The following is a 26,326-nucleotide window of genomic DNA, read 5'->3' on the forward strand; positions in this document are numbered from 1 at the left end:
GTTTCTTAGTAGTCTATTAGTACTACTGTACATATTAAGAGAAACCAGAGAAATGTGATCGTACGAAAGATTTTTCGTCAAGTGTCTTTGGAAGTTGTGGACCACTCGCGATACGAGTGACAAAGAAATGAATTTTATATCAAGTTAAATGTGTCGTAGCAGAGCGATCAATCTATCTGTTTAACTAGGAAATCTACTGTCAGTGGACACCTGGTGCGAGTTTATTTGATTCGAAGCGACCCTGAGCAGTTAGTCTTGATCAGGAACGAGCTACAATCACGTTTAACGAGATCAAGGTGACTTTGAAGTCTTCCACTCTCTAGGACGTTGTTACATAGACATGTAGATCCGTCGAAACAAATTGATTTTGATCTAAAACGTTTGAATCGTCTGTAGAGATTGTCGTACCCGATGATCGACAAATATACACAGCACTGATATTTAATAGCATCGATTCTATATAGAACTGTTCGATTCGTTGACATGTCTAAATTATTGCAGCCTAAATTATATGGTTGAAAGACGTTTTAGAAATAAGGAAAACCTTGAAATACTGTTTTTACATTTTGCTTTTCCACTGCAACCAAGACAATAATGATGAAATATATTTCAGTAATGATAGGAAACCTTGCGTGAAATACTCTTTCCTGCGTCTTGGTTTCTTCGTCGTAAAGAATAAGCTTCGCATCGTCGCCTAAAGTTAGGAACTTTGGCAGACGAAAATGGTAAGCTAAACCCAGCACCTGCCTCTTTTCCCGTATCGTGTAAAGACACTGTGAAGTTGGATAATGCCAGCATTTGACGCAGCCACTAGCATCTGGACCAACGAAATATGGTAAAAGGAGAAAGAACCGAGCGAAAAATTAATCCTTTATCGCTTCACAGCAATATAAAAAATAAACTGACAATGAGTACTAACAGGTTGCAAGGAGGGTACGCGAGATTGGATGAGATTTGTGGACAGGTCTGTGCTTAATCGCGGTCGTCGGACTTGGTTTCTGCATCATTTCAGTGTCACGCAGCGTCAACACTTCGTCCGATCTGGTTTTGTACAATTTTACCGTACCATCCATAAGGCCAGCGGCCAAAAAGTCATAGGTCTCCGTGTAACAAATGCAAAGAATATCTTGCCCGACCTCTCTAAAACAGTATCCTTTTATCGGCTAAAGTTTTATCGGTCGAAATATCGATAAAATAAACTTTGCATTGCTTAATTTTCGTTAATCCTGAAAACATTGCCAGATGGGCAATTTTTATTAATCGTTATTAAGGCAATTATTATTAATTACTCGACGTGTTGTTTGTGATTTCTTAAGAGTAGCGAAACGTTTGTTAACAAATGATTCTATAATCGGCGATCAGTTTATACCGAAACAAACGAATCTTTAACCACTAAATTTCGAAAAATTTCTGTTTAAGTTTAATTTATCACAGTAAGATCCCAAAGATGTTCTCTTAAATCGCAAATAAGCGCAATTAGTTTCAAACAACTTACTGCGTCTCTTTTATTTTTGTTTAAAGGAAATTTTGCATACATTTGTCTAATGACAGTTACGTTGTCATCCATATACATTCGTTCTTGATCCATTATAATTATTATTGCTTTCGGCAAGGCTGGCTCAACTTCATCGACGCTATTAATAACATACAGGAAACAAATTACCAGAAAATATAATAAATTGCACTGTTATACATTGTTTAGGTAAATAAATAGCGATCACGAATTTAAATAAACGATGTACTGTATAATAATATGCAGCACGCTGTTGAACATGATTTATGGATAGATGCTGTTGTTAAAGTGAAATAAACGTACCATTGCAGACGGAATTGAACTTAAAACTTTGTTTTCGACGTTCTATTCGGTGTCAAGGCATTCATGCTATTACATCGATTACGTATATTACTTTTAGACTCATCTTTTATTGTCATTTAACGAATTTGAGGCTATAATTTCCCCATATTAAAAGTGACGATCAGTTTTGGAAAACTTCAACCGCGTTCGGTTCAAAATCGTTCGTCCTTCGATTCTATAAATCCGATACGTTATATTTACAGTCGTTCCGAATCGTATAAAACGCAGCGTGGTATTCATAAACCATCACATTTCTTATTTCGTACGATCTTTTGTCATTCTAATTCTTGGATTCTTTAAAGAAAAGGTTTTCGAAGATATATAACGATCCGTATACGGAGTTAATTCGAAAACGATAGATAGTAGTCACCTTTCTTATCGATATCGGATAAAAAAGTTTCCTAGTACGTCCGTTGGTATATATCACCGACTTACAATTACTAATTAGTCACTGGTACGTATGTAATTTCATTGACTAATCGACTCTCGTCAGAGGACTAACGTTTCTGGTGATTTTTCCTATGATTAGTTACGATGGTAACGTCACGTAACGTTTCGTGTCATCGAAAATAAATTTCAAATTTTAATACGCATTCGTAACGATATAATCTTCGTTACGTTTTCCTCTGACTGAACATTGAATTTGGCACTCGCTCGTTCATGATACACGCATATAAATTTACCAGCTCGAAATACAAATATTTGCCACGTTTGATTATTTGCAAATATTTGTCCGATCGAATAGGTCAAACTATCGTTGACGTTTAGTTGAGTTTAAATCGAATATAACGAATATGAGTAACAGTTTTGCATTGGTGTTAAAAGTAGTTTTCAAAAAGTCGCCATCCAACGGATAAAAATAATATAAATAATACTATAACTACTATTATATTCATGTACAGAATATGATATGTATATTCTGTACGTAAATAAATAAATAAATAAAGTATGTATGTATATTTAATGAGTTAAACGAATCTCTAAGTCGCGCTTCTTTAATTTAATTATAATCATAAAAGTACGAATATCTATAAAAATTCAGAGTTTAAGATAATAACATTAACTTGCCATAATCCTTTCGAAAGAATAATGGACATATTCGAATAAAAGTAGAGAAAAGCTGAAGAAAAGCTATGATAATCCAACGATAAGGGAACTGTTAGTGAAATCAAATTAGTTCGTAATCCCTATGATAGGCGTCGCTAGCAAGCTTGTGAAAAAGAGAGACGAACGAAACACAGAGCGATCCACCAATCAGCACACAAATGCGCGCGGGCTCGAGGCTTCGTAGCTCTCTAGCTGTCAGTCGGTAAGCAGTAGCTTCCCTACGACTTTGTCCATGCCCATTGTCGTGAATGACCGTGTATAAAACCGCGTCTCGGTTGCACGTTCCCCGATCGTTTTCGTCAACTAAAAAGCACTCACAATGAGCAGTTGGAAGATCGACTCTGTCTCGCCCGCGTGAATGGTAAACAAGTTGCGCGGGTGATTGTGTTGTGTTCGAAGGGAGTGTCGTTAACCTCGAGCGGAGAGAGCTCGTCGAATTAGTGGTTCCCTCGGTAGAAATCGCGCGTAGATACCCGACGGAGCTGTCAGTCTCGCCAAGTTCGTTGCACGTCGGTCGTTCGATCAGAATGTCGGCGTCGGTAGCGTTCCCGGCGTCGCGACAGTGAGAAGAACACGTACGCGACAGTGAACCGAGTGTCGTCGAGAAAACAGCTCCAGGGTGAGCCGTGTCCAACATCGAGAGATTTAGAGACCACCGAGGAAAATGGCGGACCTCGAGGCGGTGCTGGCCGACGTCAGCTACTTGATGGCTATGGAGAAGAGCAAGAGCACACCGGCTGCTCGTGCGAGCAAAAAGATCATCTTGCCCGATCCTAGGTATATCTCGCGATAGTTGTCGATCTACCGTCGCGTTTTGCCCATACGACCACCGTCTCGTAGTCTCGATCGTAGCGATGGGAACGACCAACTCGTGAGCGGTGCTTCAAGTACTACGTGTATATACGGTAGAGTCGCGTTTATCCAAACGTGGAGATAGAACAGTTTAGATAATAGTAGAGGTTACCGCGATACAAATTCACTAGCTACCTCCTACCATTCTTCTTAGTTTAGATAATAAGAGACGATACGTGGAAAATCGAAATCGAGCACGCCCGTATAGTTTGTTAACGTTCGACCACGGACGACTAATGTATAAAACGTGAATGATATGGCTATGACGAACGAATCTATACGACACAAGAAAAACAAGCTTTTATCTACGATCAGTCGTAAAAGTCTATATACAACGTTACACGCCTTTTAGATATAAGAGATTATATTAAGAACGTTAGCTGTACGAATCCTTTGATAAATGTAACACGATTTATTCAGAGTCTCGAAGGCTTTGCTGTTGATTCGAATAGTAACGATTTATTCATATTCACCTTTGTTAAGAGAGGAACAGAAATATAGAATATAGTGTTACAAAAACTATACACACGTGTTGTATCTTCGCGAAATTATAAAAATAATAAACTTGATATTATATTAGTATTTTTCGTAGAATAACAATAATTATCTTATATATTCTTATCGTCTAAAGAACCAAGGGCTTTAAAATTTTCTGACGTGATCTTATCCGAATATTTCGGCGAGTCAAAGGTTTCAGTTTTTGTAATTTCTTTTCGAATAATCGATATCTAAGCGTAAATAATTTTGTAACAAAGTACGTTTTTGTTTTGTTCGGTAAGCCAGATACGCAAAGTTGGACAGGTGTACGTAAGCTATCGTGAAAGGCTGCGTATGTATCTAGACAAAAATTATTCAACTTACCCAAAATACACGGTTAAATCAGTTATAAAATTCCTATGAATAAACAGAGTTCTACCGTAGTGCCGCGTTAACTGACCGAAATTTTGTTTCCTTAACCGGTCAGCGTTATTCCTTCCATATCGGTTCTTGAAACCGATGAAGCGAGCCTCTAGCATCGCGTATATGAAATAAACAAAAAAAAAAAAAAAAGGCCTCGTTAACTGACGTCCGTCATCCCCACGATTTCACGGGTATGTACCTTTACATCGTTCGTTTGTTAAGTCGTTGATACTCCGGTTCATTGTTGATAATCGCTCGGATATTTCATGCGATATATCGATACATGTGCGTTAGATAAATAGTTTGAAATGGAAAATCCGATTGCGATGGAGCTAAATGATCGTCAACGGTGTAGAGGCTGATGCACATTCAGAAATGATAATCGAGTTACACCCATCGCTACGTCTCACCACGTTTCCTGTCCCTCCCTTCTTCTTCTTCGAGCACTTCCTTGTCTGGTACAAGCCCAACGTCTCGGTTTCTCTTCGTTTCTTCGCGCATACGTAGCGACGCGATGCCTCGGTTCTTTGGCTTCGTTCGCTTCAGCGGCGCGCCATTCCAGAAATATGTTTACAAACAGTGGGCTGTGTCGATCGGAAGTGACGGAAGTAACAACCAAGGATGATCGAAATATTGTTTTTCCGATCGGAAGACGAAGAATTTCATTGATTAACGCAGCTTCGTCTTTCTATTTTAATTTAAAATCGCATCGCTTCGTACTATTTATTACGATACAGTGTTTAAGAAGCTACGCATGCGATCTATTATCATATTTACTCTTAAAATTTGAATAAAAGTCGATTTAGTCCGTAAATATGTCCACAGCGATGAAACTATAAAGACAACGACGAAAACGAATAACGGAAAGGTGCAAATTTCACGCGAGCAACGAATAATCCAAACGCTAGACAATATTTTCTCTGATTCGTAATTTCGATAAGAATTCATTCACTTGGATATTTCCTAAATTTAGATATAACCTACCAATGACATCGTTAATTTCCATGAACTTTAATTTAGGCGTATATGTGTATATATGTTCATGCACTTTTTATCATTGCCTAATCATTTATTGCCATTGTAGGCAAACATATTACATACTACCGTTACACAGATACTGGGTTTCTAAGATAATTGGAGTAGCTAGAGATTAATAATTGTAACTAGAATTCCTATGTATATGCACATATATGATCCTACGATCTATGTTTACGATCTTTCGTTATTTTTTCCCGGAACATTTACAACCAACAGAAATACATAGAACCATTTTATGGACGTTTTGCCGGTTGATTTCCTTAGAAGGAACGATATTTTCCTTGACAAGGGAAGAAAATACTTGGATACAGGATGATCAATTCTAGAAATTGTCTGGCTCGGTAGTCGTGAGATGTTTCTGGAGGGTTGCGGTTTACCCTAGCGCCTTGTTTGGTTAGTCTCGGCAAAAGATAAGAAAATCTTTCTCGTATACCGTTCGAACTGTATATTACCAGGAATTCCACGTCGAACGTCACGAATGGAGCATCGTATTTCTTCGAAATATACGAGGAGATTAATTTTGTTCGACCTATCCTAATTCTTGAAATTACGATCTGGTCCTGTGAGGAGGTCTTGAAAGGAAATTTAAGGATTTTGATTAAGAATTACGCATAGTATCGTATTATTATCGTATTCTTTTCGTCGAATATATCGTGAAATAAAATTGTCAATTGACATAACGTTGTCCTTCCGAGACCACCGTCGAGCATAAACAGCTCTTTTACCAACTAAGGAAAAAGGTGGAAGTGCCTAGTTATATCGGAGAAAGTTGCAGGTGGGAGCCTCGTCGCTCCGAAGAAGCTCCAAAGAAAAGATATCGTCGCTTCTCTTGTTTTTGTTGGTGGAAGGTAGTATGTCCGCCGAAATTGTCGGTACAAGCCCTCGGTCCGGTAATAGCGTAATTTATTGCGAAGCAAGATTTAGCACGGGATAAAGCATTTGAAAGAGGAAAGAAGTTTCTTGCGTGTGACAAGGAGAAGTTGACAAGGCCTTTTATCATCCGAGTCATTGGCGCGATGTAAAATTGGTTAAGGATGTAGTCAAAAACGTGTCTGTCTAACCGAATGAAAACCGTTTATGAGAGGTTGGGCAAAGGGTATTCTAGCTTTCAGAATCTCGTTTTTTCGCCTTAATCGTCGATCAGACTTTTAGATAATACCTAATAACGAGCAACTAAGCTTCGATATTTCGTGTTATTAGCATTATCTGCAATGTTCAAGGTTTGGTTGCGTTCAGTAACAGTCGGATATCAACGATTCGGCAATATTACAGTGTAATAGTAAAGACGTATTCCGACTTTGATGTTCCTATTTTTATCTGTGACTGCGTCATGTATCGTCGAGTGTTCTATACAGGGAATACAATTTTTTACTACATCGTTTTACCAATTGATTATTAATTAATAAGTAATTGCTCGAATCATCGATATAAAAAGGTGCTGCACGTAACTTTTCTCTGACATTTTTTATCTTCGTTTATACTATACTTTCGAAATTTAAAAGCACGCACATATTTAAAAATCTTTCCTCTATAATTCCTCGGTAATTCCTCGATAATTCACTGTTTGTCACACGAAGGAAAATTTTCATACGATGTTTTAAATGTTTTAATGTGTGTCTACGTAGTACTTGGACGTTGATCGAAGTTTCGAAGACAAGTATCAATTCCTTTTTTCTTTCAATATCAAATGTAACGAGGCGATGAACGTACAGCAGTCTAGTTATTACAATGCTATAGTTGTTTCAATATTTGAAACTCGGATAAAGCTGTAAGTTGTATCCGAAAGAAGCATACGAAGAAGGATACGAAGTCGGTCCTTGAAGTTCTTTTTCATAATCACGATGTCGGCGAAGAGAATCAAATTACATAAATCGAACGAAGAAAGGTAAGAAATACGATTGACCGAGTAAAGTGTTTGTTGGAAGATATAAAATGTGCAAGTCAATATGTAATTTTAAACGATAGAAGATTGAGTAACAGTTCTTTATAAGTTCATGGAACACGTGTGGTGACGATCGATGTGTTTCTAAGAAAATACGATATAAAATCAGCTGATTACGAGGAAATATCGAAAACGCGTCATAATTAAATTCATAACGTTACTTTAATATTCGTCCAAACTCAACTATACAGAGAAAGAGAGAGAGACTAACACTTAAAAGCTGCTGTTTTTTTATTTATAGCTACGGTAGAAAGACCAAATTTTATCGTAAAATTGGATTTTATTGCAAATTCTGTGTATTCGATGAATGTGACGTACATTCGATAAAATATTTCACCACTAATTTAAAAGTGAAATGGAAACTGTTGCAAATAACGTAAATACGTGCTACGATGTTTCGGTATTTCGGTATTTCAGTCCAATTTGAATAATTCAAAAATATTCAGAAATTATATCTCTTACAATGAACATATCATAATTGAAATAAATAGTTTTTAAAATGGAAGTAACGTTAAAATTATGGACGAATATAACGTTCCCTGATATTTTTAAATTCTTTGCCTTGAACGGTAACGATAGGTATATCGTTTACGAGTAACTTTGATATTTTTAAAGTAATTTACATAAATTGTCCTTAATGTCCTTGATTTGATCTTTCGGTTAATATTTCCTTATCGCTTTTTCAATTTTTCTTTTTTTTTTTTCTTGAGATCTGCATCTGTTCAAAGTAAAATATTAATTAAGAAAATAGGCAACTAAGAAATATCGCGGTTTTGACACTTAGAGAATACCATTTCGTTGGAAATCGATAACAGAAGATAAGAGAATTTACGCAAACCACCAGATGTAAATAAAATCTCAAAAGCGGCGGAACTTGGTCGCTCAACCTAACGTCGAATTAATTCAGACTCGTGTACTTACATATTCAGAAGTTATCCCCGTCGCTACTATGATTCATTGAATGCCATTTTTTTGCCTCTGTTCGTTGCTTGGTTTTCCCAGGTGAGTATTAAGAAGGCCTTTGAATGTCGGGAAGGCCAAGGACCTTAGAAAGGCGCAGTTGATGGCTTCTTTATGGTGTTGGTTCGCTTTGCTAATTCGTGCTAACATTTAATCCAAAGAACAATCGACCATCGTAAAAGAATACAAATTCTTGCAAATCACTCGTTAAAAACTCCTGTTTGTACGCCTTCTTATTCCATTTATTTTTACTTGATAGATTATGAGAATTTAAAAACCCGAGAGAGGAGAGAGAGAGAGAGAGAGAGTCGTTAATTTTTTATTTCCTTTTCGATTTTAAGTGTTTCCGCAGGGTTGTAACGGAAGAAGCGACTGCAATGTTTACGTGCACGGATAAATTTATTGCTGGTATAAAGTGTTTCTTTCTCCATGGGTTTAAACGTTTAAACGTTACCTTGCGTTTTTCGGCTGGCGAGGCAAAATCGATTATCGGATTAAGTGCGTGCAAGTTCTTATGCGTTGCAAATGAACAAACATTCGTTCGGGTAAAGGGTAATCTACGAGAACAATTTGACTTTATGTAAGTAACGTGTAAACGTAGCAGTGATTTTACGTAATGTTTATATTTTTTATCCTAGACACGAATTCGTTAAATCGATAGCACGCTAATCCGATTATATGTATCGAACGTATATTTTCATCTCTGTGTATACACTTGACTACATTGTATAAGATAAACGTATAATTTATTTACTTTATGGAAGGATTCCAAGTTCAAGATTTTCAAGTTGCAAAAAGTAAAAAAATAAATTTAACTTTCAAATAGAATCATAAAGAAATTCCAATATATCGTATGGGTATACTTTTAGGCTGAAAGAAAATAGACATTGCATGGATTAGAATAACTTTGCTTTCCCCTTCATGGTGGCTTACTTTGGGAATACACGGTCTTCCAAACCTTTCGACAAAATGAATTCTTCAGAAATCAGATCCGTTGTTTCGAAAGGGACGCAACGCGTCGACGATAGGTAAATGTCCACGTGATCCATCGAAGGATGATAATACAACACGCGTTGAATTCGATTGTCTCGCGCTAATCGTATTACCGTTCCGCGAATGTCAAAGGGAGTGTAACGGCTTCCTGTACGAACCTTGATCGATACTGCACATCGATTATAATGTGCCAATGTTTACACTGCCGATGTTATTTTCGATCCGTAAAACACGGACGTTACGAAGGTACGCCGTGAATATAAGTCGATTCGATAGCAGGCTTCCTCTTTGCTGGCAGTTTGCCAGCGTCTATACCAAGATCTCGCGAGCCTGAACGAGCCTGAACGAGCCTGAACGAGCCTGAACGAGCCTGAACGAGCCTGGATAAGGCAAATCGACCTATCAGACGTACCAAGAATCCTTTAACAGCTTTTACATCTATTTTACACGTATTTATATCGCACGAAGCGAGTCACTGTTTGTGAATTTTTCACGCGTTTACATTTTTCTTTCTTTTTCTATTCTTTTCTTTTTTTTTCTTCTTTTTTCTAATCTTGTTTCAATAGAAAAAGGTACGATATTCGCAAAACCTTAGGCACTGGTTGACTCGCTATGAATTTTTAAACGTTGCCGTCCTGTTTAACGTTTAAGATGACGCGTTTGAGATTCGTATCCGAAGCAGGTACGTTCAAATATCGAAGATCTATTCGCTCTTTAAAGATATATCTTTATGGAATGTGTTTTTTTACTCTTTACATTTCGTAAAGTAATTCTACTCGTAGAATTGTCGCGAACAAAGGTAAAGACGCGTTATCGAAGTGTGTCTTGAAGACTAACGCGCAGAGTACGCTAAAGTTATTTTCATTTTTATCGTATAAGATAAACTACGGAAAGTCGTACAAATATAAAAATACCAAGGAACGAAACATCGAAAACCGTCGATATTTATCCACGCTTACTATCGCCGTGTGTATTAGAAATTGCGAACAATGGAACGAAGAGAGGAAGAAACTATGCCATACCCTTCGTACTGAAAATTTTCAAACGATGAGAGTTTCGTTTAAAAATACAGCATTGTATAGGTTACAATTAAATATATTCGGTCTGGTCGACTGTGTCAAAGTAAAACTGGAAATCGAGTCGTATCGTAGTTCATAAAGCGAGAGAAACAAATTCCTCGAAATTCGAACGCGGTAATAATTTGCCATGCTTTCATAAAGCGGTTCGAATTTTTACGCACGTTGTTTGTACTCGGAGAAGTCAGCCGTATTTCTCGCGGTAGAAGTTGAATAGGATTATTTCGCTAACTAAAGCTAAACGATATTTCTTTCCTAACTTTCTCAACCGATGACAAACGTAGTCGTAGTTCGGAAGTATCTCGAGGATAACGGACATTCGTAAAAACAGATAAATTCTATTCGAAATAAAAGTAAAAAATCACAATTTGAAACGATAAATATAATTACTTGGTATAGCTGCGCAACGGTATATAACGATATAGCGACCAAGTATAGTAGCATCGCGACAAGTTCTTAAACTTTACAGTCGGTCGTTCGAAAATTTGAGCCATTGCTATTACGCGTAATTCACTTACAGTTAGAACCTTGCTACATCGAACCGACGAATGTCGGAGTCATTCGACGATTGGAGCTTCACACGACGAACGAGGAACGCGCGCGTAGTTGCTGGAAAATTGGGAGCTCGCGGTTCTAAGAAATGGAGATTGGTACCATTAAAGAATCGGGCGAATAAGAATGGCTCGGATCTCTGATAAATCGTACATTCCACCTGGTTCTGTTAAACCTCGGACCGGTTCGCAACGATACGACAAAGCAAGACAACGCTCCCCTCCAATCAACCACTACCCCTTCCCCTATCGTCGTCTATCTATATATGACGTACGTATGCGTGCATGTGGATCTGTGTATCTGCGCGAGGCAGATGCGCAGAACTAGCACGTTGTTGAACGTTCGATCAAACGGATCGAACAAAAGCATTTGACGTGTATGTGCGATAAATGCGATCGATGTGTTTCTATCTATTTAACTCGAACGATAGAATGGTATAACTGTATTGATCGAGAATGACCCCCCCTCCTAAAGACCCCCCCTCCAAAAAGAAGAAGAAAAGAAAAAAAAAAGGAAAAAAATGCAGCAGGATTAAATCCTGTATATTTTACAGGGAACGAAGAGTTGGAAAAATTATTCGGCGTAAACTCGGCGAGCAGGCTGAATACAGCTCGCGCATTAAGGTAGACTAAATCGTAGAATATGGAGGCAAGTATCGCTACAGAGAAGTAGAGCGGCAGGTTTCAGAGTATTTACAAGTCCCGATCTAAATTTATGGCGTTTCTTTTTTATTCGGAACCTTCGGGTCGGCACGTGCTTACGAAATCGCACTTATTTAGGGGAAAATTTAAATATTTAGCGAACGTCAGAAGCGGTTCCAGCGAGTAGAACCGATACTGGTTTTCGTTTTCGTTTGGCAACGTTTGGACTAGCCGAGAGAATTGTTTTGATTGTTGGCCGCGCGTGAACATATACCAGTGGAACAGCTAAACGATTTCTGCTCACGGCGATTAGTGTCGGAACGATCCGATTAATTTCCATTCGTTTAAGATTTCTTTCTCCTTTTGTAATTTGTCTTCTCGTTCGATTTATCGAAAGGAACATACATTTTTCAAGATACTCGCTTGTCCCTTTCAAGTGCTTATCGGGAAAGTTACATCGATACAGCGAACAATCGTAATGATTAAACGGTTTTATCAAATAACGATCCATACTCGGTAAAGTGCAAAGGTATCGTCTTTCATCACGGTGGTAATCGATCATTCAGTCCAATAGAAACGTAGACTAAACATGTTAAGTACGCCTGAACGAGAAACTCTATTACACCTACGATATATATGGTATCCAGTCGTTATAGATATCCAATAAATGCCCATTTGTTCCGTTACAAGCTAATAACGAAGTTTCACGCTCTTGACGCTAAAGTCGCAAAGAAATTTAGTATGGTAAAAAGTAGCATTTATCTTTGGAAATCAAAGAGAGGGGAAAGAAGAAAAGAGACCGATTGATCGATCGAGAAATAGGGTCGAGAAATAGAAAGAGAAGTCGAATCTTGCATCGATTCGTGCGTGTTACGTTGAATCGTAGATACGTTACAGTTGCAATTGTACAAAGCTTTTACATAATACACGACTGATGTTACGAAACGAACTTTTGTTCGACCGTTTGCGATTTCTTGTATCCGGCAATTCACGTTTTTCGATCTTGTTTTAATAATACACGATTTTATCCAGAAAGAGAGTGAAACGCGTTAAGCGATCGACAACCTTAAAACGGAGCCGGATAAGAGGCGGTCTGTGGTTATAAACGCAAGATAACTTCATATCAAAAATGTTAACCAAAGGGAATTTCACCGTCGTCCGTATAGATACTTCTTTTATAATTTATACGATTAGTCCAATTTATAATATATACAATTAGGAAATAACAATTGTCCGAATTTAATCGTTACACCGCGTACTTTTTTCTGTTGCAGTGTGAGAAGCGTAATGCACAAATACCTGGAAAAGAAGAGGGAAGTTAACTTCGATAAGATATTCAATCAAATGTTTGGTGAGCAACTTTCGAGTATACTTTGTTGTTATCGTGGTGTTAACGTAATCGTGTGGTTCCATTTAGTGTCAATTTACGTCGAAATAACGATCGTCGACGAATTAACGCAGAAAATGTATTAACGCAGCCATTGAAAAAGAAAAAGAGAGAAAGAAAAGGAAACAAAACGGCTCTAGCCAACGAGTCACAAGAGCGGTCATGGTATTTGGAATTAATGGAATGTCATGTAACTACCGATAGAAACAATAAAATGTATTCGTACAGAAGATCCAAATTAACGACAGAATAGATGGTAAAAACTTTGCGAAATCCTTTAATCTAGGTCGACTCGCGTTTCGTTTTTTTTTTCTTTTCGTTTCTTTCCTTTACCAAAGCACCTTTGTTGGAATTATCAGATCCAGAGTTAACAAGGATTCATTGATTATATAAGAACAAGACGACGAGATAAGAGAGCAGTCAGACTCCCCTAATTAAACCTTTAACTACGCCGTGCTTAGAAGGAAAAGTCGTTCGAGCTGTAGGTTAGGAGCGTTAAATTTCCCATCAGATTTTTACGTTCTGCGTGCAAACGACGCGTCTTTCGTTACAATCCGTTTGAATCGCTACGAAATTTCCTTGAAAAATTTAGAGCAGCTTCGAGATTACCACTCGTCGGTTTAATAAAATTTTTCCGATACAAGTACGTTGTACGTAATTAATCGCCAGTTCGTGCGATCAGAATGTCAGTTACGCGAGGTTTCACAGTGGAAGGAATAGGAATATTCGATTTACAACACGAGACGACACGAGACGAGTACTGGATTTGCGTTCAAAACGGCGGGAAAAGAGAGGAAAATCAATATTTGCGGTGAATTTTTCGTTTTTTCTTTTTTTTTTTTTTTTTTTCTTTTCATCGTACAGATCATTTCTCGTTCCTCTAAGTATAGTTGGTCTGCAAATATCTCCGCTTTTAACGCGTAATTATAGCCTCGCAACGATAGTCATCCCGCAAAGAGAATTGAAAATCAATTTTACAACGCTCATTGAACTGTACGCTGATTGACCGACAAAACGTATTTCTTTCCATTTATTCAGATAGTAAGTTCCAGTGATCGAGCTATCGATTAAGTTCCCGTTGAAACGTAGAGACGATAAGAATTCTTACTTTACAAGAACCGTTGCTTTCGAAAAATCACTTCCTTGGCAAATTATAGTTCGTTTTTAACGTACAACGTATCGTTGGAAGGAGCTGATTTTATATTGTGTCACTGATTAAGCAGTTCTTCGTCCGTTAATGACTATTACAAGCCATTAAAATTTTTAGACCTTTATTTTTTTAAACCTCCCCATGTTGTTTAAACTACAATCGTATTAAAAAAAAAAGTATTACACGAAAGGATTATTCGGCGAATTTAAATATATATATGTTAGCTCGTAAATACGTATTTACGAAGTGGACGACTAAATAAATAATCCTTCGTTGAAATTCTTAAAAGACATCTAAAGCAGAAGCGATACATTGCATGTAAATGAGGCAAAATCAGGGAACGGTAGTTTTGTATAATGTGGAGTCTAGCGTCTTTATTGGGATTCCTCCTTTCGTTGCAATTTAAAACGCTTCGATTTTCATTGCAAAAGGCTGCAACGTTATCGATCTGGCAGTGGTTTAAAATAAGATTCACCTAAATATAACATTTAATAAAAGAAAAAAAAATGTAATTTGTATCAATATACATATTTTAAGAAAAAGTCTACGTATTTCTATTTACACTTTTTCTTTTTCCTATAATGTTAAATACACACGAATAAAAATAGTTTTTTGCGTCAGCAAAGTTAAGGATCTCGTTAAGCCTACGGTTAAGCTTTCGGTTTAATTCGAAATAAAAAGGTTGCTCGAGCGAGTTTTAATGAAAAAATTTGCTAAAACGATCGCAAAGATCACGTTGGTCGAACCATCGTGCTACTTTTATTTATTTTGTATCTACGCATCGTTGGATTTCTGTCACACGAAAGTGACACATTTTGGCAATTGGCAATCTTCGGAGCAATCGTCGATTTGCCTACGAAAATGCTACTTTGAGAGTGGAATAGTTTCTAAGACAAGTTATTATTTTTTATGATAAAGTTGCGCTGCTTAATAAGAAAGATATAGAATGTCTCGATCCGAAAATTTAGTTTTAGTAGCCCATTTCTTACGTACGAATATCACAGATTATTAGCTAAATTGTACGAAATATCAAAACTGTGGATGGATAAAACAGTTTGAACTTTGTCAGCTTATACGTAATTGCTTCTTTACGCGAATTAACTTTACTTAATACCAAAACGATGAAAAATAACCGTTCGATGTAATTTCTTCACTCGTGTCACGTACGAAGGTTTGCAAGGTTCCAAACGTATTACGTTTAAAGGTTGGATGCATGTTGAAGTCGCGAAAGCGTCGAAAAGAAAAAAAGAACTGCATACATATGTAGATCGAATGACGTCTTGCTTCTTAATTACATTTTGTTTTTCTTCTTAAAGTGCCTGTGGACGACTGTGTTAGACCTCTTCACAGTTTTCTGTCCTAATTAGAAAACAAAGTTTCTCACGCGAATAGTGTCTGATATCGATGTCTTTGAAATGTAAATTTTTAGACATACCGCTACGAGGTAAATCGATATTTCAAATATTACGAGGAAATATATCGAGGAGGTGAATTAATAAAATAACGCTTTATTGGCCAGTCACGACTGTACTCGTGTTTGCTCTCGTGGATCGATTTGGGCAACTATTAAAATATGAAATTGCGTAAATTGTCGTTACATTATGATATTGTTCCTTGTGTCGGATATAATCTGTCTCAAATTACTCGTATTACATGTTCCGACTCAATTAAGATATCGAAATTTATCCAATTTGTTTTATTCGAACATGGAACTAGCCGGTGGCGTGCTTCAAAGCGTTAGTTTTTATTTTATCGCTACGTAAGGTAGCTGGTCAATAATATGTTAAAGGATATAGTCGCTAACAAGATAGCTAGATAACCAACGGATAGCAAATAACCGAATAACAAGCGAATAGTTTATACGTGCGTTAACGTAACCACTCTAATTTTACAGGCACGACTAATTAAAGTATTATTTTTGTCTTTACGATTATGTATCCGTTTTAATGTTAATGATCGCGTATAAATTACCGAGAGCCAATTAAAATTTTGTCCGACGAATGATTTCTAAAATCAACAATTTTAACAAGTAATTCCAATTTCCAATTATTTTTAAACAAATTCTGTACTTTTTACATGTTGCAAACGATAATGATCTCTCTCCGTAATCTGTGTTTGCCGCGAGAAAATCAGATAAGTACACAATGCACGCGACAGGAAGTGTGTGTGTGCGTGTGTGTGTATGTGTGTGAAATAATTCCCAAATAATCACACAAGTGGCAAGTTAATTCGTAAAACTAATCCCTACGTGTTTTCCAGTATCAAAAATAAAACAAAGTTAAGTGCATGTCATAAGTCTACCAAGTGATGTAAACGATTATCCTTAAAAGCTAATAATGCGCCAATAAAAAACAATTAATTATTTACATATGTATATGTATACGTTTTAGTTAAAGCAGCTAAGGCGAAGTAGAGAGCGTGTAGCTTCTTTTGCATTCACCGCAACATGCCAAATCGATGCATGATGTAATCGGGGACTGAGGGAAAAAATTCGTTAAATTATCGATCGGATATTCTGTTTTGTTTTTCTTTTTTGGCCGTTTTTTTTTTTTAATTTTTATAGAGTTTCTAAAAAATACGATTCTTTCATTGAAAAATGCCAAGATGACGTGCACGTGTACAAAACTTCATCGAATCACTTTCGAGAACAGCTACATCGTAGTAAAAATTTCACTATTATAAACAAGTAGCGATAAAACGCTGCGTAATACGTTTGAGTTAAACCTATGTATAAGCATTACGTGTAGTATATTATTTATCTTGCTGAGAGTCTTGCCGAATGACCTAATCTAAAGCATTGCGTATAAATACGTGCACGGTATATCGAACAAATTGAAACGTGAATTTGCAGAATCCTTTCTTGTCGATTTATAGAACGAGTGCCTGTAAATGAGAATAGAATAAAATTGAAAGAGAGCGACTGAGAAAATAACGTGATTTTCGTGTTCTCGTTCGTTAATGTTAAATATCTCTGCGGGAATTATACTAAAATAGGGCGATGATTACATACATACCGATTAAGCATTGTTCAGGACAATGCCGTTTCGAGCCCTTAACGAAATACATCCGTTGCTTAACGTCAAGTCTCTGTATACACGAAATCCGCTCTATCGCGCAATCGATCCCTGAGATCATTCGTTTCGAATAATTTCCAATCGTTATCTATACTTGACTATAATTGACATATGACCGACGTATAATTATACTTGACAAACAAACGTAGATGCTAAAGGTAGTTTAGATTTGACTTAAATTACGTATTTTGCATAGTTCTAGCTTAGTTTAGCTTGGTCGTTGTCGCTGAGCTGTACCGTTGATGAAATTAATCTTTTTATCGAACTCGACGCCTCGAACAACTGCTTCGTACTTGGCAAAGAGTAGTACAGCTCGATAAGCTAAGAAATCAATCGGCCGACCGATCGTCGATATTATCACTGCTAATTAATTTGCGTGATAGGTAATTTTATTTTGCGATTTTTCAACGTTGTTCGCGCTTTTGTAGAAATCTTGCTTGAACGTAAAGAAAATTAACGCGTAGAACGTACTTTCGTAGATACAGCCGACAGGTAAAATTAATTGGACCGATGGAAAACGAATTTTTTGGAAAGACGCGAAGAATCGATCGAACGAAGCATGCATTGTTTTTTCCCCCGTTACCTTGTGATTGCAGGTTACCTCTTATTCAAAGACTACTGCGAGAATGTGGCGGAGGAGCCGATTCCGCAACTTAGCTTTTACGAAGAGGTTCGTTTTAGCTCGCACACAAAACTATTTAAGTTGCAGTAGCGTGGTGGCACGCATCGTCATCTCCGACTCCATAAGGAATTTCTCATTTATGCATTGTAGATCAAGGTGTACGAGAAGCTGGAATGCCCGGAAGAAAGGAGGATACTTGCCAAAGAGATCTACGATAATTTCATCATGAAGGAGCTGCTGGCACACTCCCATGTGAGTAACATCTCGTTCATCGAATGTAGCTTTTACGTTAGCCAGGAGTGACGATATAGCAACGGCGTAAACGAAATCGTCCACGAATGTAACGCGCTTGTAGCCTACTCGAGATCGTACGTTAATATCCGAGAATAATTTTATTTCCAGTTCGAACCCCGATCCACGAGGATAGGTCTTTCTTTGAAATTTCCTGAAAATAGATTAGATTCACACCTAGCTGCTACGGTTTCACATATTTACGCAGTCGTATATCTGTTAATTTCTTTTATCTCGCAAGTACGATCATCTCGACTCTGGATCTAGACAAACTTTTCCAATTTCGTCCTACACATCGTCTCCATTTTGCCTGATAAAAGTTGTCGTTGCTCGCGCAAGGACGTAAGGACAGTGCCGGGCGAAAAAATTTGCCGATATTGTGAAAGCTTCCTCCTCCGACTCCATTGTGTTCGCTATTGTGTCCGAAAGTTTACCACGTTGCACGTTTATCCACCATCCCGATGATTATATTCTTTTATGTCGGCGAGCTGCAAGTTCCAGCACCCGAGATCCGAAGATTGAAAGCTCGAAACTTTTAAATCGAACAGACGTTGATGTATATTGAAATCGCGAGTCTTCGAATAAAGCTACAATTTGCGTTAGAGCCTATCTCTCTCTCTCTCTCTCTCTCTCTCTCTCTTCTATTTATTCGTTTTCATCTTCTGTGTCTATGGAGATTACGCTATGAAAAATGGCTTAAAGAAAAATGGGGCAAATTAAAAGATTTGGGTTCGTAGGTATTCATATCGAAATTGATTTCATCTCTGAATGAACATTTTCAGCGTTGCTTGGAGGAGTCGGGAAAACGTTTCCACCCGTGCATCGGTTCCCAAAGGAACTGCTTTGACGGCGTTCGCTTCGATTCTTAAAAACGTAACCCAGAAAACTCGTAAATACGGTCTTGGTACATTGACGAACGACGTAATCCAGTTTTTGTTTTCGCAATTCTGCAAAGTACTTTTGAAAGCCGATTTAAAAATCTTAAACGTTCCTTAACTTATCCGCAAGCTTAAAGATCGATTTTCTTTCGCTTTCCTAAGCGGTATATCTCCTTGAAACGCCCGCGATTACCTCGAACGCGTGCGTTTAAGATGTTGATTGAAAAAGAAAAAAAGAAGAGAAAGGTAAACACGAGAAATATAGGCTTTTTATCCGTGAACTGGCGAGAAAGCGGCCGAAAATCGCTTTCTCTAAACGATGAAAAAGAGAGCCGCGTAAAAGATTGAACCGCTCCTCTGATTCTTCAGGCTCTGCATGAATGTTTGAATCCGGAAGGATCCGAAATAGGTCTCTTCGCGGCGGACGAGGGCTCCTAATCTCTGGCCCTCGATGTCTTCGCAAGAGCAACTATTTCCGTGGCTTTTTCACGCGACTTTTCCCCCGGTTAGTTTGCCCCTAATTTTAGCCTCGACTTTGATCGCTATGTGCTCACAATTTTCCCCTTCGACACGTTACGGAATCTTCTTCGCTGGCACAAGTTTCTGCCCATGCTAAAGCGAACGAAATAATCGTCTTCGATCGCTTCTACACAGTTATTTTCAAGCGTAGCGTTTAGTCGTTCGTTGTTAAAAGCGCAGCGATCACGTAAAATGCAAAACGCTAGTTTTTCCATCGTCCGAAGTATCGTTACGTGTCATTGGGACGAATAAAATACGCGATACAACTGCATTTATTGAAACCGAATTCGCACCGATTGAATCCGCTTAGATACGAGTTCCATTCCTATTGTCCACGTTTTAATAAGGCGTGATAGACCTACATTATAGAAACTTTAGTTATACGATCCGCGTTTATAAATTATAACTTATAAGTTATGACCGGATATGTTTCTACGAGAACAACTAATAGAATGAAAGAGGTTTCAGCGCGCAATGTTCGAAACGTCGTTTAGAATTTACCATCGTGTTGCATATTGAGTAAAGGAAATCGTGGTACTGTCTTGAAAGTATATAGACGGATTTGAAGAAATCTTGTAAAAATCTACGCGTTATAACTTATTTTACTAAATTTCATATTGTAACAATTAGAAGTCTATGTAAGAGGATATCGCATTTTACGAATGAAAATTTCCATGTAAATCTTGAAATGTCTTCGAGTTAGAACATTTGGAGGAAATTATTCGACGTATCGATGAATAAACCACGTGAAAAACCTGCGAATATATTACAAAAGTTATCGTTATTGACATACTTCCAAGAATTTCCTCTATATATGACTATCGAATTGGTCGTGTAAGATGTTTGATATCTATACATAGGCTGTAATATAGCATGCGAGGTGGTATGTCTAGTACGTATACCGACTTCTCAGAATCCCTCGTCTGTCAGTAATTAATGCGGCGGAAAATTGTTATTGCCGACATAGAAACATCGATTTAAGTAGCTTCGTTTTCTTAATTTTACTTGTTAGCATCGAACGAAAGCAAAATTCTACTTCAAACTCGTATATATTTCCAGACCAGACGTATCTTTTCCCAAATGTTTCGTTGTACGAAGTATTCCTGATGAAATGGATAGTAGTCTCCTTGTGTACGTAAAAGCAAAGGCGCGATATAATAAAACGCTTACGAAAGAATCGACAAAAATATTTCTACGTTCGTAGTAGTTCGCCTGTAAGCAGGCTATCCTTTTTAAGGGCACTATAGATAAAAGAGAAAATCAGTTTATCATTTTAATAGTACGGTAATTTTGGTTTCAGGAATACTCCGCGGAAGCGGTGTCCCACGTTCACAAATACCTTATGAAAAACGAGGTTCCTGTTAATTTATTCGAGGTTGGTTCCTTTTAACGTTTTATTGCCTTGCGATTGTAAATATGTGAGATTGTAATTAGAGGTTCCTATTTCACGAGAAAATAATTATTTGCTACCAATACGATGGTGTAACAATGCAGCACGATTTGATAATGATAACTAAATAAAAATAGAATTAATCTTAGAACACTAGTGTAGTGGGGTAGTACGTTTGCCACTCGATTTTCCTGTAATTATTTCTCACAGATGTTAGTTTATTTATGTTATACACACATAACGTATTTTTCGCTAACAGCATCAGGGATACTGTGCGTATCTCTTTATAAAAAGAGAGGAGTAATCTTATTCTTACGATAGGCGGCAACAGCGTGTTTATTTTGACCGAAAAAACGGACATTTCGCGTGTGAGCCGCCAACGCATTTAATAATGTGTATTATCGAAATCTTATTCAAATTAGAAATTGAATCCTTCCAGCCGTACATAGAAGAGATTTTTAATCACTTAAGGGGAGAGCCGTTCAAACAGTTTCTAGAGAGGTATGTCGGCCAGCTGGCAAAAGAGAAACAAGTCGTTGGAAAATTTTTAAGAAGTTCTGTTTCATATTTTCAGCGAGAAGTATACTCGTTTCTGTCAGTGGAAAAATCTAGAACTGAACATGCAGGTAAGCGAGAAAGCTCGTGATCGTACTGTAATTACAACGGAATTAAAATTGCAATAAATAGCGGTTAATCGTAGAATGATAATTTATATTGATACCATTGAACAAACTATTGTTTCAGTTAACAATGAACGACTTCAGTGTGCATCGAATAATAGGAAGAGGCGGTTTCGGGGAGGTTTACGGGTGCCGGAAAGCGGACACAGGGAAAATGTACGCGATGAAGTGCCTCGACAAGAAGCGAATAAAAATGAAGCAAGGCGAAACTTTAGCGCTCAACGAAAGGATAATGCTTTCGGCAGTCAGTACCGGAGTAAGCTTTACTCAAGGATGTAATATCCTAAAAATATGGTAGACTGTAAACCGTAGGATGTAGTATAGTAACCCTTCGCTCCATCTTGTCAAGTTTTTAATCATCCAGCGTGTTAAAAAGGACACGTAATGGAGATTCGCAAGAGCACGCTAGAGGTGTCAAACTCTCGTCGTTTATCGCATCCGCCATAGGCGTGAAACGAGTCGTAAAATTAACGATAGTTCTAATTTCAGAGATCGATACTGAAAGACTTTCCTTCTATCGCTTTTTTTTTTCTTAAATCGATGATACATAGAGACAATATACAAACGAACCATGCGCTTTAACAAATCAGCTACATACGAACAGTATGAATATAATTCGCGAAAGAGAAAAGCGCAATTTTTAGAAGACAAAAAAGAGAAGAAAAAAAAGAGAAAAGAAAAAGCAAGAAATACTCGGATAGAGAAAATCGTCAATTATCGTTGAAAGCAATATCTCATATTTTATCCATAAATCTTTAAATCGTTTCTGAAAACGACGTATAAAATAAATTACTCGCCTACAGTCTAGATACTCTAAACGATAACGATTACTTTTCAGGTGGATTGTCCATTTATAGTGTGCATGACATACGCCTTCCAAACGCCGGACAAGCTCTGTTTCATCCTGGATTTGATGAACGGCGGCGATCTTCATTATCACCTTAGCCAACATGGGGTGTTTAACGAACGGGAGATGAAGTTCTACGCGGCGGAAGTGATATTGGGATTAGAGCACATGCATCGTAGGTACATCGTTTACAGGGACTTGAAGCCGGCGAACATTCTCTTGGACGAACACGGTCACGTCAGAATATCGGATCTGGGGCTAGCTTGCGATTTTTCCAAAAAGAAACCGCACGCCAGTGTGTAAGTAACTGTGCACATTTGCGTTACAATCTCAGACGACTAATATTCTCGTCACGTATAATGAAAAATATTCCGTTTGCAGAGGAACACACGGATATATGGCGCCGGAAGTCCTCTCGAAGGGGGTAACCTACGATTCCAGTGCCGATTGGTTTTCGCTTGGCTGTGTGTTGCATAAATTGTTAAAGGGACACAGTCCATTCAGGCAACATAAAATGAAAGACAAACACGAGATAGATCAAATGACGCTAACTAAGGTTTGTTACTTTCGTCCTACATTTACCTGACTATCCATACTTTGATCGCTGATCGATTTCTGATCGCTACATCGCGGCTCATATTCCGTCGTTCTAACGAAAAGGTTAAAGAACTGATAAAAATTATTTTAGAACGTCGAGCTGCCGGAAACGTTCTCGCGAGATTTGCGCTCGTTGCTGGAAGGTCTGCTACAACGAGACGTAAATAACAGACTCGGCTGCCTTGGCGAAGGTGCGGACGAGTTAAAAGAACACGCGTTTTTCAGTGGTATCGATTGGCAACAAGTTTATCTCCAGAAATACACGCCGCCACTTATACCACCGCGCGGCGAGGTAAACGCCGCAGACGCCTTTGATATCGGCTCCTTTGACGAGGAGGACACCAAGGGTATCAAACTTACGGACGCGGATCAAGAGCTGTACAAAAATTTCCCTCTAACCATCTCAGAGAGATGGCAGGCTGAAGTAGCCGAGACTGTATTCGAGACAATCAATAACGAAGCAGACAAGGTACGAATCGTTCGCTCGTTCGGCAATTTCCTTTTATCCTTCAGTTTTTCCCCTCGCCTTTCTTTTTCTAAACCATCTTTTCGTTTCTCGTAGTTGGAAAATAAGAAGAAAGCTAAGCAGAAGCAACGGTTCGACACGGATGAGAAAGGTACAATCATTGGTAGTTTATTCGTTCGATAATGTTTCAAATAAGGATAATCGTCATATCGAAAGGTATTTGTTACAGGATCTGATTGCATTTTACATGGTTATATTAAGAAATTAGGCGGCCCTTTCGCGAGTGCGTGGCAAACACGTTATGCAAAACTTTATCCTAATAGATTAGAATTGTACCCTGAGTCGACGACGAAGCCTGAACTGGTTTTTCTTGATCAGGTAAACGGATGAATAAATTTAATAGCGATGCTTGATGAACATGCTAATTAAATCTCGCGATCAAACGAGTGACATAAGATTGAAATAAGCGAGGCGAGGCTAGGAGTACGATTGCACGTAAACTAGATTCGTTGACTGAAATTATCGTATGATTCGAAAATATAGCCTTTAAAAACGTTATTTATATAAATACCGTAGTATTGGAAAGTTAGTTTTTTCATCAGAGGCAAAAGGATTTGAAATGTAAATATAATCTTGTTACGATCCTCTCTAATATCCTTCTCTTTATTCAGCTACACTTTTGCAATTTACTCATTAATATCCCTATGACTTTTAAATGTCTTAATATTTTGCTAATAAAATCTGAAATATACATGCATTATAGATAGCGTTTACTTTCGCGTAGTGCACTAACAGGCATATCATCGTCATATGATATCACCGACGATTTAAATCTTAGAAAATTGAGAATAGTAACTATCCCACTTCTTCTTTTTTCTTTTTTCTTTTTATTAGATAGTATTTGTAAAAGCTGCAATCTGTTAATACGATCTTGAATAAACTGTTAGGTCGAGGAAGTTAGTGCGGATCTTCAGCACGTGAAAGGAGAACAATGTATCGTCGTCCGTATGAGAGACGCAAAAATAGTACTTACGAATCCCGTAAGTATATCTTTATGGCGTATCTAAAAGATGATTATTACTAGAGTACCGTTATATTAGCCGACGATGTATAAAAACGATAGTTGTATCGCTGTAACTAAGAAATTTCATTTTCAGGATGAAATCAGTTTGAAAGAATGGGCATTGTCACTGAGATCCGCGCACAAATGCTCGATGGAGATGCTGGGTAGCATGGCAAAGAAAGCTGGTAAGATTTACGGGACTGAACGAGACGCGGTGATTCCGGCAATGCAGCGCTCGACGAACGGCAACTAGCCCATTGCTAAAACGTACACGCCGTCGTCATACTCCAGTCCCACTGCCCCCCAGCAGCAGCAACTTTTTTTATACTGATAATCAACGCAGAGAGACGAGACACCTAGAAGAATGTTCAACGAGTGAATCGACCGGGTAATTGGGAGGCGATTCTTCCAATGTAGCCGGCAACTCGGAACCCGAAAGCCGGAACCCGATAGCCGGGACTCGGAACCCGGAACCCGGAACCCGGAACTCGAAACCAGTACTATCTCTAAGACTCGAAACAGCCCCAAAGAAAAAACTTCCCTTGAACGGCGGGTAGCGTCGCGCTGTATAGAGACTATAGGAAGTAGTGTCGTACGAATCGTCGCGTCGTTATATTTGTACGTTAGCTGTATGTGCAATGTGGCATAGGAACTAGCGACTGAACAATGCCCATCGACACCCACGCGAGCGCGCGCGCTCACGCAAAGAATCCACACGAGAGACATACATGCACGCATACACGTACACATGTACACATAAAGAACACGAAAATGCAACCGGTAGTGTATTATTGTTATATCAAATACGAAATACACCCTGAATCCCGATTATACTTCTATACCGCTCGTTTACTTAATTTATTTACTAATGCAGGACGATTTTATATTGTCGTTACGTAAACGGTAACGCACGCGCGCGAATTCGTTTATTTATTGCGTTGAAGGAAACAAGAGACAGACGGAGGAAGAACTCGATACAGTTTGTGTACATTGTCGGTAGTCTATCGAGGACACCTGTAATAACGAACAAAAAAAAAAAGAGTAAATAAATAAATAAAACGAAAACATCAATTATGTACGCTCGAGTGGATAAAGACGAGTTCGCTCCGGCAATAAAATTGTGCGACGAACGCAGATTTCACGTCTATATTTTTTCATTCTTCTCAGCCCTATGTCCAATGCACGGAAGTAAGTAGGTTTTAAGTGGATCGAGTAACTCGACACGAAATAAGAAACGTCTTCGACTTTACTTTCTTTCTCTTTACGAACAATTACGTTATCATCTAATATGTAATCTTTATATATTTCCAGCTAAAGGTAATCATAATAAAAAAAAGTAGACACGAAAAAGTTTTCACCATGACAAATATGAACAAGATTTGAAATCGTAATAAATAAACGCTAGGAAGTGACACGATTGATACGGTCGATATCATCACTATGGCC

The 26,326-nt window shown here is 38.0% G+C and overlaps 1 protein-coding gene across 1 annotated transcript; it reads left to right on the forward strand.

The window, feature by feature from the left end:
• Nucleotides 1-3,626: 3,626 nt before the first annotated feature.
• LOC117238306 (G protein-coupled receptor kinase 1) lies at nt 3,627-25,919 on the forward strand. The gene is made up of 15 exons (XM_033503118.1): nt 3,627-3,739; nt 13,191-13,267; nt 18,124-18,197; nt 18,300-18,401; nt 21,138-21,212; nt 21,667-21,728; nt 21,802-21,853; nt 21,972-22,163; nt 22,746-23,053; nt 23,136-23,310; nt 23,443-23,820; nt 23,914-23,968; nt 24,047-24,195; nt 24,765-24,857; nt 24,975-25,919. Exons 1-15 carry the CDS (start codon nt 3,627-3,629, stop codon nt 25,131-25,133), a joined length of 2,064 nt encoding a protein of 687 aa, XP_033359009.1. The 3' UTR covers nt 25,134-25,919.
• The last annotated feature ends 407 nt before the right edge of the window (nt 25,920-26,326 follow it).

Source organism: Bombus vosnesenskii, unplaced genomic scaffold (genome assembly GCF_011952255.1).
Source record: "Bombus vosnesenskii isolate JDL3184/JDL3185 unplaced genomic scaffold, Bvos_JDL3184-5_v1.1 scf7180000013448, whole genome shotgun sequence".
In the NCBI taxonomy this organism is placed as follows: domain Eukaryota; kingdom Metazoa; phylum Arthropoda; class Insecta; order Hymenoptera; family Apidae; genus Bombus; species Bombus vosnesenskii.

Bases quoted from the DNA above. Each gene is read 5' to 3' on its own strand.
- LOC117238306 (XM_033503118.1), top strand. From the start codon at position 3,627: ATGGCGGACCTCGAGGCGGTGCTGGCCGACGTCAGCTACTTGATGGCT. The intron at 18,198-18,299 runs GTTCGTTTTAGC...TATGCATTGTAG, and splicing joins AACTTAGCTTTTACGAAGAG to ATCAAGGTGTACGAGAAGCT. The intron at 21,729-21,801 runs GTATGTCGGCCA...TCATATTTTCAG, and splicing joins TTCAAACAGTTTCTAGAGAG to CGAGAAGTATACTCGTTTCT.